Genomic DNA, 12,728 nt, shown 5'->3' with positions numbered 1-12,728 from the left:
GGTGAGGGTAAAACTGGGACTAAGTAAGTTGCAGTTTTTAAAAACATTACTACCACTAAAGAAATGCTGAAGACTTTGCCCAGAGACAAGGACAAAGATGGCCTCAGGACGTCTCAGGAGCTGACAAGACCATACACTTCTCAGATTCAAGGAGGTAAAACCAAAAATTCTCTTGAGAAATGACCAGTGGGGTTCCCTTGAGAAAATGCAAGAAGGTTTAGAGGACAAATAATTGGGTTATGAGAGCCTTAAACCAATCAGTGACTTAATCCCCTGGAGGGGATGAACTGAGGGTGACTGGAGGCAGCCAGGGTATGGCTGGAGGAGGTGGGCATTGGGGCATGGCTTTGGGTATATATTTTGTTATCTGGTGAGTGGAATCTCTCTTTGCTTCCTGATAATCATGTGAGCTGCTTCCCTCTGCCATATTCTTGCACTGTGATGTTCTGCCTCACCTCAAGCCCCAAGGAATGGAGCCAGCTGTCCATGGACTGTGACCTCTGAGATCATGAAATCATTTCCTCCTCTATAATTGTTCAGATCAGATCTGTTAGTCACAGCAGAAAAAAAACTGACTAAAACACCAGGGATCAGAGCAGGGACGCACGAGTCACCATGGCCACCCCACTATCCCTGATCTGGGAGCCCTCCAGGCCGCCTCCCACCCTGCCTGCCAGCAGACCCAGTGCAGTACACCCACAGCACTCATGCTGCACACCTGCAGGCCTGGACAGGTCTTTGCAGGCGATGGATAAATGTCTCTTACGACTAGAGTGGCCATGCTGGCCACCAGGTCCAACCTGCATCAGACGTAGAGTCAGACACAGGAAGAGCAGGACCGAAGGGCGAGGGGGGCTGTTCCCCAGCTGAGCCAGTAGTCCCAGGTGGCAGTCCTAGCAGGGGTCCAGTGCCCCAGCCCAGTTTCCTCCCCAGCAGGGCGGGAGAGGTAGCAACCCTTGCACACCACAAAGCCAGGGAGATTACCTGGTAGCCCTGACATTTCCTTCCGATGTATCCCTAGGCTGTGCCACTCTGCCTGGGTCTCCTCAAACCCCACCTTCACTTTGGCCCAGGCCAAAGTCCACACAGCCCTTCTGGTCAAGGCTGACCGTGCCTTCTCCTGGTGGTCAAAGTCAGCTCCAGGCCCTGTGCTGTGGTCAGCCTCCAGGAGATGAGGACTTACTATGGAGGACAGGGAGCCTGAGAAGCCTGACAAGACCTGCCTTCCAGATGGGCCAGTTCTCACTAGCACCTCCCGGTTGAGGACAGTTCCTTGTGCCCTTACCCTCACAAGCCCTCCTGAGCCCCCTCATCCAGAGACACCTGCCCCCTTCCGCTCATGACTGCCTGCCTCTGCTGCCTCAAGGAAGCCTCACTCCTCTGTATTGGTTCACTGCGGCTCCAGCTCCCTCCCACCCAGCTTGGTCAGTCCTGGCCACCCCTGTGGCCGACATGGCACCAACATGTGCAGGTGGCAGCTGAGGCAGAACAGAGGGCAGCTGAAGAGTGCAGTAGGAGGAGTGACCGCTGACCAGTAAGGAAACACTCACGGTCCCCATCTGCCAAGGCAGGGCACTTGGGGCAGAACTGTAGCAAGATCACTGGGGCAGTAGAAGCTGCCTCCTGGCCTCCAAGACAAGCCCTCAGTGGCTGTGAGTGTGGGGCAGCCCCACAGCCGATGGCAGTGCTCTAGGAGGCAGGACTCCACCACACGCCACTGCCACACACACCCCCTTGGGGAGGCCCCTCCAAGCCTGAGATCTCCTCCCAAAGCCAGCCTGCCATCCACGGCTTGGGTTCTGGGACCTGTCACGGGGGCTCTCACAGCCTCAAGTTCTCAGCTGTGGAAGGGGGATCATGACAGTTTTCCTACACAAAGGCATGGAGCCAAAGCGCAGACAACAGCCACTCCCATTTTTTATTGTCTGCAAAAAGAAACCAAGGAGCTCTTTGGCTCCAAGCACCCTTGCTCTCCACAAGACCCAAGTTTAGGTGACATGGCAGTTTATGCCGGAGGGGACAGACCCTCCCCAGGCTACAGGGCAGCATCCATCCCCACCCTTTTCTTTTTCTGAAGGCCGTGGCTGGGACAGCCTCTTCCAGCAAGTGTTGTGGCTCACTAGCTCCGCCCTGGCTCACACAAGTCCTGCCCCGACACAGTACCTGGTGCTGGCACTGCTGCTCCCACAGGAACACATCTTCCAGGCACACAGCCCTGCATGCAGTGGCTGGGCGGGCTGCAGATGCTGCCTCTAGGCAACCAGGGAGACAGCAACAAGGCTCCATAGCCACAGGGCTGGATCAGCACTCCCCACAAGGGCCAGAGGCCGGCCTTCATAGGGCAGAGCTTGGCACCGAGGGCAGACACCATCTGCCTCGTTATCAGAGGTGTCCATGTGGTGGAAGGACACTGAGCCCAGGGCTGGGGGATGGGGGGTGGCCTGCATCCAGAAAGCTGAGCTGAGAGCCCAGGGGCCAGCCTGGCTACACCCAGGAGCACACGGCTCTTGGGGCTCTCTAAGTTCTGTGCAGCCGCCCGGTCACTGCAGAGCCCTGGTGGCCCAGCAAGCTGGAGGTCGTGGACTCGTCCAGTGTGTCCTGGCTGGCATGGGAGAGGTGTGCAACCCAGCTCTGGTCCAGGGTCCAAGCTGCCAAGGCCTGATGCAGAACACAGGTGTGGGCAGCCCAGGAGGCCCTGCCCCCAGAGGGGAGCACAGGCATCTGGGCACAGAGCAGAAGCACTGGGTTACTTCTGACCCTGCTGGGGGACCCGGAGAATGAGATCACAGGGAAAACAGGAGGGCCGGGCTGCAGAGCCAAGGCAGGGTTGCCAGCTGGCACCCCGGGGTGCAGTCATCACAGGAGGGGAGAGATGTGTGTTGATGATGAAGATGGAGGCCCGAAGGCCCAGACACAGAGCAAAGACAGCTACAGCGTCCATCCCAGAATTGGCTCTTTGCCCTCCACCAAAATCTGGGGAGGGCACCTGTGCAGAGTCCCCATCTCAGCAGACAAGAGCAACACCACAGGGAACACTGGCAGAGACCGCCTGGCCATGTAAGCTAGGGCACTGTGGGCCATCTCTCTGAAATCCTGGGCAGGTAGCCACATAGCTATGGGCATTTCCCAGCCTCCCTTGCAATCAAAGAGGTTGACTCTCGCTCCCCATGACCCACCACCCCAGAATTTGAGAAGTGAAGTGTGCGAGCTCCCTCTCACACGCTTAAAAGAAACAGCCACCCGACGGCTGCCTCTCACTCAGTCCTCCTGTCCTGGCTGGGATGCCGTGGGGTGCAACTCTGCTGTGACCACGCAGATGAAGGACAGCACCCTTGGGGAGAGGGCGTACACTGCCCACCTGGCCTGGCTGGACTGCGGTACAGGAGCGACACGTGCCCCATCTCCTGTGGGTCTCCGCCTCAACAGCACAGATGCCCTTCACCCAACACACGCATGTCAGCATTCACTAAGAGAAGATGTGCTGTGGAGTCACCTCCTCAGCACACAAAGTGTGGAAGGGCAGAGGAAAATATGCTAGTCCTCCTCTCTGCCCCTTGCCCTCCCAGGTCACACAGCCATAGGTGGCCACTCTCTGATGTGACAAAGGAGCCACACAATTCCCACCTAAGCTGCTCTCATTCGGGGCAGAGGACAGTTTAGGGCTGATGGAGAAAAGGGGGCCAGCCCAGACCCCCCAGACTGAAGCCACTCCAGACTGCAGAGCACAGGGAGGCAGGGGAAGCTGCAGCGGGTCAGAGAAGTGACACCAACCCTGAGCAGCACTCACTACTCCAGGACAGGGGCAGGGGAGAGAGACAGAAGGGCAATGCAGGGGGCAAACACCAAGGCGGCAGATTCAAACAGAAACACACAGCATCACACTAAAGATAAAGGAGCCAACGTGCCCAGCCAGGCCCGAGCCGCCAGCCGGGGCAGAGAGCTGGCATGAACTATATTGCGATTGAATACCATTATAAATCCAGTTCCTCGGCCGCCACAGCCACGTGTGCACAGAGCACAACACTCCCGCTATCTCCAGAGGCTCTGGCGGACAGCACATCTCAACCACTGCAATCAGAAAACAGAGACTGTCCAATCAGAGGAAGGGAAGACTCCACTGCACAACTACTCCAAAGCCCTGCTGTTGATACGCAAGCTCTCGCATGGAGCCAGAGCAGCTGCACTCCTCCCAGGTAGAGCCAAAGGCAGGACACCTGCAACCTGGAGAAGAGACAAAACAGACCCAAACACACGGGAACCCGCATCCCCCCGCCCCAGAAACACAGGTGCACAAACTGACAACTGCAAGAAGGAACCTCAACCCACAGCGGAGTCCCGAGTCGACCCCCAACCCTGCACCCCCAGTCAACAGTTGTGGACAAAAAATGGGCAAGGACTCAGGTGAGGAGAACACGCCTCTGAGTGCAACCTGAGCGCACATGGGGGGTGCCCTGTTGCACAAGTCAGTGCACCTGGAGGACGCGCCGAGGTGGACACACAGACAGCAAGGCCACAGACATATCTGTGAGAGTGGACATCATGAAAAATACATTCTCTGAACACAACAGAATTAACTAGAGATCAGCAGCAAAAAGAAATCTGCCAGCATACATCATTACTTCACATTAAACAGCACACATCTAAATGAACGCCACGTAGACTAAATCACAGGGGAAACCAGAAAATATTTTAAATGAATGAAATGAAAATGTGACATATTTATATAAGTAAAGCAATGCAAAAAAGAAAGTTTATAGCAACAAACATATTAGAAAATAAGAATGGGCCTAAGTCGATTATCTAACAAAAGCAAAATGAACCTAAATAAACAAAAGGAACAAAAAACAAAGATGATCAGACATAATTCAATAGACATGGAGAAAATCAATATAATCAGGTTCTCTCAAATGATGAATAAAATCAATACATTTACATCAGACTAATTCTAAGACCACAAACTTAAACCAGACTAACCAAGGACAAAAGAGCCAATGCAGAGCAGCCAGCCCCCAGGAGAGGAGGGGAGCGCCACTGCAGACCAGCAGAGAGGAGACTTGGGGTCTCTGGCAGTCTCACGGGATTAACCTACAACTTACTCCAACAGACATTCAGATAGACGGAAGCAAGTGGGCAGCCAAGTGAACGGCCATCTGCCTGAGACAGAGACAGCAAAGCAGCCCAGCACCTAAAACCCAACTGACCCAAACCCACCACGCACAATGCTGACTCAGTGTGCGTCACAGGTTCAAGTGCAGAAGCCTGAGGCCCAGAACTTCTACACTTAGAGCAGCAGGGACTTCTCACAGCCTGGGAGTGGGCAAAGACTTATGAGGCAGGACACAAACAAAGGCACAGAGGGAGAAACTGCTCAAACAGTGAGACTTTTCACCTGCAAAAACAAAGACAAGCCATAGTCTGAAGAAAATATTCAAATTCAGACACGTGACAAGATAACATAATGTTCAGAATAATGAGCTCAGTGACACTGTAACCCGATATCACACTGCGATGGGTTCAAATAGACACTACAAATAGCCAGTACACACAGCAGGACGCTCCACACCAGGGAAAGGCAAACCCAACCTCAACCAACCAGACACCAGTCCTCACCACCCACGGTGCCTGGACCCCCGAAGTCCCACGACGCCAGCTCTGGCAAGGGTGGAGAGCAAGTGCGCTCGCTCCCACTGCTCAGGTACAAGCACTGGGAAAAACAGTGTGCTGTTGGTCAAAGCCGCAATTCAACTCCTAGGTGTCAATCCCCGCCTAAGTAGAAGCACCGCCCTGTGAAGACTGTCCCCAAACGCCAACAGCACCGACTGCGGAGCACTCAATCCCACTCTCCAGAAGAGAAGGTTGAGGCTGGAAGAGTCACCAGCAACATGAAGGTGCATGGGAGGTGCCACCACAGAAGAGCCAGATCATGCAAGGCCAGGGGCAGGAAGCGGATGCTAGAGAGCACGGGCTGCCTGCAAGTGACAAGATCTGCTCTAGAGTTACACAGAGGTGACAGACGCATGACGGCAAGAATATGCTGAAAACCACTGAACTACACACCGTAAGGGTGAAATGGCGAATTCTGATGTGTGACTATTATTTCATTTAAGAAATAAAATAATAAAATAAGAGACTGTGGTGCCTGCCAAAGGCCCAGCACCAGCTCAACTTAGCAAGACCCTGGCTGTGTGGCCTCAGGCAGCCCCTCAACCTCACCTCTGCAGGAAGCAAGTGAGGGCCCCACAGTCTGGACCCAGGGACCTTTCCAGACCTTGCCCCAGAGATCCCAGGGCCCCCACCACCTGACAGCACACGGGCAGGTCCTACAGCTTCCAGGACACCACGTCCTGCAGAAAACAAGGAACAGCAGCCAGAAGACTGTCCAGCACAGGGTGGGGACCAGGCAGGTGCTGGTGTCGGAGAAGGGGACAGTACACATGCCAGCTGCTAGTCAGATGGCACCATCTTCACAAGTCTTAAGTTCTCTACCTGTTTTTAGGACCTGGTTTCAAAGCTCTCCAAGGCCCACCCTCAGGCCAGGGGCCTGGAGCACCTGTTCAGACACTGTGCAGGCCTGCCAGCTCTGCACACGCCCCTGGGCGGCAGAGCAGATCTGAGCACACACACTAGGGACCGTCATGGTCATCCAGCCACAGCCCTGAGCTCTGGAGATATTGTAACCCGATATCACACTGCAGGCCCTGCAGAACAGGGCCTTGACCCTCCACAACTGGGATCCTCTGCAGGGCCCACAACTCCTTCCTGGCCTAGTACAGCAGCTGCTGCCATGGCCTAGGAGTCACCCACACCTGCACATATCTGGGCCCCACTCAGAGCTCCTGGACTTCAGGCCTAACTGACCTCTCTTGACCTCCCCAACCTGTCATTTGCCCCCAGAGTTACACCCTCTGGGTGCTCCAAGAAAGGCCCTGGGCAGCCCTGGGCAAACCCTTCCCCCAGGTCTCAACCTGCCCACCATAATGCAGGAGGTTGAATCCACCAGGACTGAGGTCTCTGACGGGCAGGAACATAGCGTAGGGTACGGTGGCACCCTCCTGCATCCCAGCCACTTGGAGGCTGAGACTGGAAATCGGCTTGAGCCCAGGTATTCAGAGCCAACCTGTCAAACACAGCAACAGGCCCCCTCTTAAAAATAAATAAGCAGAAGGATTTCAAGTTCAAGGCCAGCCTCAGAAACTTAGCAAGACCCTAAGCAACTTATAAATAAAAAAACAAAATGGGGTGGGGATGTGGTTCAGTGGTTAAGTGCCCCTGGGTATAATCCATGATAATAACTAGATAAAAAAATAAATACCATCACACAGCAGCATTATCTCACATTACAGCTCTGAAACCAGGTCATTGAACCAACTTAGCAAGTCACAGTGAGCATTTTTTTTTTTTTTTAATGAATAGGACAGGAAAAAGCAGCAAAATATCCAGCTTTGAAATTCCTGTAACTCAGCAGTGGTTACGATCCCAACATCTCTTACTCCCATCACATTGAAGAGACTGCCTAAATGACTGGGAGAAGAGAAGTAGGCTCACTTGTCCCTGTGCTCCGCGTGGCTCCAGGACAGGGCAAGGCGGGCCCTGGCAAGAGCTAGGTGGGCAGTCACCACCCACTTCTGAGCACCTTGGCACATTAAAGATGTCTGAACATCATGAACAGGCATAAGTGAACGAGGGAGTGGGGCAAAGAACAATGAACGAGGACATTCTGAATGACAACAGTGGGGACAGAGGAAGACATGGACAGGGAGGAGACCACTGTGGAGTAAGGTGTAGCAATGCGGCCAAGGTGCAGCCACCCTCCCTCTGGCCACCGCACAGGTCTGGAGGGCGAGCTGGCCCAGGAACTCACCTTTGGGCAGCTCGAGGCCAATGCCCTCGGCAGGCAGGGCTGGGCAGGAGAAGGTCTTGGCCACTGCCTGCTCCACAGGTGTGAGGACCAAGGCCTGTGGCTTGCCGGAGCCCAGGCCAGGATCAGGGGTGGCCTTCTGGAGGTCGCCCAGCTTGCGCCGCACAACAGCACGCAGGTCCCGCCACTTGTGCTTCAAGTCAACGACGTCACGGCGGCAGTAGCCCAGGGCATTCACAGCCTGCAGGATGCGGCTCCACACGCGGTACCTACGGGTGGCCTCGGCCTTCATCAGCCCCGTGCCAAACAGCAGCTGGTGGTGCTTGCTGACCTTGGACACCAGCACCTCCGTCTCCTGCAGGCAGAAGTTGGGCTTCCTCTTCTTGGCCCGGCTGGCACTCGGTCCCGCCCTCCGGCCAGGGGGCCCCAGAGCAGGGTCCTTCCTCGGACCAGAGGCAGGGGGCGAGGCGGGCTCCAGGGTCCGGCGGCCCTTGGAGGCAGCGCCTAGTCCTGGAAAGGCACCAAAGCGGGTGTTTAGGCCCCTGGACCTGGCGGGGGTGGCAGCTCGGCAGAGCTCCCAGGGCACCTCCTCTGTGGTTGCTGCTTCAGGACACAGCTGCCTGCTCCTGACTACCTCCCTGCTGGGCACCCAGAGTCCTGGGTTCAAGACCCCCTAGCTTCCATTGGCCTGCCTGTCTTCTCTTCTTCTTCACCACCATGGCAGAAAGGCAGGGACAGCCACCCCTGGGCCCTGTCCATCCCGCTGGGGCTACCCCTAGGACAACCCCTGCCTGAGAACAGCCCTTGCCAGCAAAAGGCCAGAGTGCCATCTACACCTGGCCGCCTGCCAAAGCACAGCCTCATGAGCCCAGTGGGCACTGACCTTGGCCTCCATGCCCACGCTGGAGCATGGCAGCAGCAGGAGAGAAAGCCTGATTTGCAGTACGCTCCCCTGCCACCCAGTGTGCCACAGCCCTCCCGCCCCAGCCCACCGGGGCCCCGGCCAGGCCAGCAAGCAGCACCAGAGCCTCCCTGTCTTTCCCTACCCATGAGCTTTGTCTCCAAGCTGGGGCTTCCTGGAGGCAAGGGCCCGGTCTGCTGCCAAGAAAATACTCAGCTCCGTAGGAGCAAGGGTGGGCTTCCCACAGGCAGGGGCACAGCCCCCAATGCTGGAAGACTTTCGGGGCAGACTTTTTTAAGGTACCTAAGCCCCCTCAAGAGAAGCATGCAAGACCAACAGCTCTGCCCTGTCCCCCTGGCCAGTTCCCTAGAAGCACCAAGAAGAGGCCTCTCTGGCAGGAGGAAAGTCCACCCAGGCCCTTCTGCAGAGGCCACCTTCCCTGTGCCTCCTCCACCGTACACCTGCCTGAGGGCTGCACTGCCCCAAGCTACCCTGGTCTTACAGACTCTGCGAGGGGACCCAGGCCTCCTGGCTCACTGTCCAGAAATGGCCACACATACTCCAGTTCTGCCTTGGGACGAGGAGACCAGCCAGGAGGGCAGTATTATGGTTTGGATGTGAAGTGTACCCCAAAAGCTTATGTGTGAGACAATGCAAGAAGGTTCAGAGGAGAAATGATTGGATTGTGAGTCTTGACCCAATCAGTGAATTAATCCCTTAATGAGGATTATCTGAGTGGTAACTGGAGTGGTAGGGAATGGGTGGAGGAGGTGGGACTTGGCCTTGGGGTATATATTTTGTATCTGGGGGATAGAAACTCTCTCTGCTTCCTGATCAACATGTGAGCTGCTTCCTTCTGCCAACTCTTCCACCATGCTGTTCCACCTCCCCTCAAGCCCTGAGGAATGGAGCCAGCCTTCTATGGACTAAGACCTCTGTGAGCCTCTACAGTTGTTCTGGTCAGATCCTTTAGCCACAGCAGAGAAACAGCTAAGTCAGGGAGGAGAGAGGGAAGGATGCAATCTAGCTGCTCTAGGGGTGGAGGCTCCCACAGGACAAAGAACCGCACCAGGTGATCTTCAGAGACAGAATAAGAGCAAATGCTCTGGACACCTGGGGAGAAAGGCCACAGATGCAGCCCTGGCCAATCACAGACGGGGGTGATGCCCGGACCTACGCCTAGTGTCTGAGAACCTGCAGGGCCCCCTTCCCACGCTCTCCCTGCAGGAGACACAGTCTCCACCCAGCAGTCACTGCCCAGCACGACCCAGCCTAGGAGGAGGTACAGACCCTCAGTGACTGGGACCACCATTTGCTCAGCAGTGGGGACCCACACTGCCCTGCCTGCGCCCCCACCATCACGCATCTCACCACGCCAGCACCCGGCCACCCCAGCCAGGCTGCAGGGCCCATTATCTCACAGGGATCCCCCAAACACCCCTACAAGGGCTGGTCCAGTGTGATCACCTGAATCACACAAACCTTGAACTTGGGGGTGGACAAGCCTGGGACATTTATTGTTTTAGAGTAGAATAATACAAATTACATGCAGACAATTAGGGCTGGGGCTGTAGCTCAGTGGTAGAGTGCCCACCTTGCACATGTGAGACAGTAGGTTCAATCCTCAGCACCACACAAAAATAAATAAAGATAAATACTTTTTTAAAAATGCAGACAATTATGAATTTAAAAATAAATTATTTGCAACCAAGATATCCCCAGATGGGGCTAGGGCTGTAGCTCAGTAACAGAGCACTTGCCTAGCATGTGTGAGGCACTGGGTTCAACCCTTAGAACCGCATAAAAAACTAAACAATTAAAGGCATGCTGTCCATCTACAACTATAAATTAAAAAAAAAAAAAGATATCCCCAGATAAATGTTAACCTGTTAAAATACTGTATATGGCTTTGCTTTTTTTATTTACCACATTTGTCACTAATTGTAACACATAGCAAATCATTCAAGGTCCTTCAACACTGTGGTTTATTTTAATTTTTTGCGGGGGAGGGGGGTACTAAGAATTGAACCCTCTGCAACTAAGCTACATCCCCAGCCCCTTTTTACTTTTAATTTTGAACTCACAACCCTCTTGCCTTCACTCCCAAGTGGCTGGGTCACATCGGCTGTGCCAGTGCCCCACTACACTAAGATTTTAGTGAGGTGTCAGACTGCATTATGGACTGCCACTTAGTGGACCGCACCCCTGCACTGGTACGTACAGTCTTTCTGAGTTGGCACTGTGAAACCATGCTATGGTGAGCACCTCTGCCTGCCTCACTGACTGTTCCCTAAGACGGAATCCAAAAGGAGGCTGAGAGAGGGAACATTCCGGGCGCCCCAAGCTGGCTGCTCTGGGACCAGACAGTTCAACGGAGAACAAGCCCTAAAGCTGCATAATTACGGACGGGGAAACAGGACCTCGGTGCCCAGCAGAGACTGGGTAAATGTAGCTGTCCTCACCCTGCAGGCATGTCCCTCCACAGCTGTCTGTCTCCCCGCTGTCCTGCCTGGAAGTAACTGGGCCTCTCCAGCCAGCCCCACCGAAGCCTTCACAGACCAACCACGGTAGAGGGGACTGCACCAAAGAGTGAGCTAAGACCCCACCAGCACCCTGACAAAGCCCCAGTGTGAAAAGTCAACATGTCAAGACAACACCAGCCTTTTTCTGATGGAAATGAAATTACACTAGAAATCACTTTTAAAAGACATGAAAAAAAATACATATGCTTAGAAATTAGTAAATCTATTTGTAAATAATCCCTGGGTCAAAGAAATCCTAATTGAAATTAGAAAATATTTAGAACTAAAAAATTTTTAAATTACTCTGTTTTAAAATGTGTGGTATTCAACTAAGTGTACCTCTTTGGAAATTTATTTATTTTAAATACTTTTATTAGGAAAGAATAAAAGCTGAGTATTGCCTATGAACAAGAAAAACATCCAATCTGCAAGTCAGAAAAAATAAAATGGCATCAATTCGAGAAAAGGGGAGGAAAATAAAGAAAATACAAGCAGAAATTAATTAAAATTTGAAGCTAACATGTAGCAGAAAGATGAAGTCTTTCTGAAGAAGTCACATCACAGAGAGATCTGTACACCTATTTCAAAGAGGAAAACGGGAAGGCGAACACACTGTCAGGAGTGAAGGGGACATCACTCGGACACTGACAACCTGAGTCAAACAAGGGCGACTGGCCACTGCGTGCCTCCTGAGGCCCTGGCTACACAGGAAGCAACTCACTCAACCTGGACCCCAGGTGGCCCAGCGCAGGGGCCAACTCGCCTGCTACCTTCAGATGGTGCTGGGCCCAGAGCAGGCTATTTGGAGTCTGCGCTCCAGTCCACCCAGGGTGCTGCCCACGTGGCACCTGGCCAGGACAAGCTCTGTGCACATTCCTTCCACCTCAATACACGGGAACATCTGGATGAAGCAGATGCTTTTCCAGAAAATGCCACTTAAAAAAATGACCCAAGGAGAAACAAAAACCTGAACAGATTTTTACTACAAGGGAACTTAACAGGAAGTCAGAACTCTTACAAACAAAACCAGTCTCCCAGCAAAATCCCAGAAACACACAGTCCTATGTGCCCACAAATTCACAGGAATACATGAGGGTCGTGACTCGGGACGGTTCGGCCGGACTTTTCACTGTGAGTGGGAAAGCAGTTACTAGAAATCAAGGTCTGGACTGTGACCTTTTCCTGGGCTGGTGACACACAGGGGACCCTCCCCTGCAATTCTGGGCAGATCCAGACAATCCCACGATCACCAAGGAAGCTACTACAACTCCACAGATTGCTGTGCTGCCACAGCCTTCTGGACACCATGCCTTGAAGTCCTGCACCAGGTGTCTGCAGACGCCAGTCTCCGTGCGTCAGGAGTCAACACTTCATTAAGACAGCCTTGGTGTGAGGCCATCTGCTCCCAGCTGTAGGTACTGCAGGGTCCTGAGCACCTCAGGGAGAC

The 12,728-nt window shown here is 53.8% G+C and overlaps 1 protein-coding gene across 3 annotated transcripts in view; it reads right to left on the bottom strand.

Annotated features, from left to right (window-relative positions):
• The window catches only part of Tsnare1 (t-SNARE domain containing 1), a 114,629-nt gene that overhangs the window by 54,260 nt on the left and 47,641 nt on the right, over positions 1 to 12,728 (bottom strand). For all 3 annotated transcript variants that reach the window (XM_027950814.3, XM_071602085.1, XM_071602086.1), the window contains exon 3: positions 7,862 to 8,368. In XM_027950814.3, the coding sequence (XP_027806615.3) occupies positions 7,862 to 8,368 (507 nt within the window). The remainder of the gene's footprint in view (positions 1 to 7,861; positions 8,369 to 12,728) is intronic.

This window comes from Marmota flaviventris, chromosome 15 (assembly GCF_047511675.1).
Source record: "Marmota flaviventris isolate mMarFla1 chromosome 15, mMarFla1.hap1, whole genome shotgun sequence".
Taxonomy (NCBI): Eukaryota; Metazoa; Chordata; class Mammalia; order Rodentia; family Sciuridae; genus Marmota; species Marmota flaviventris.
The sequence above is the reverse complement of the archived record's forward strand: the minus strand, read 5'-3'. Positions and strand labels throughout refer to the sequence as shown.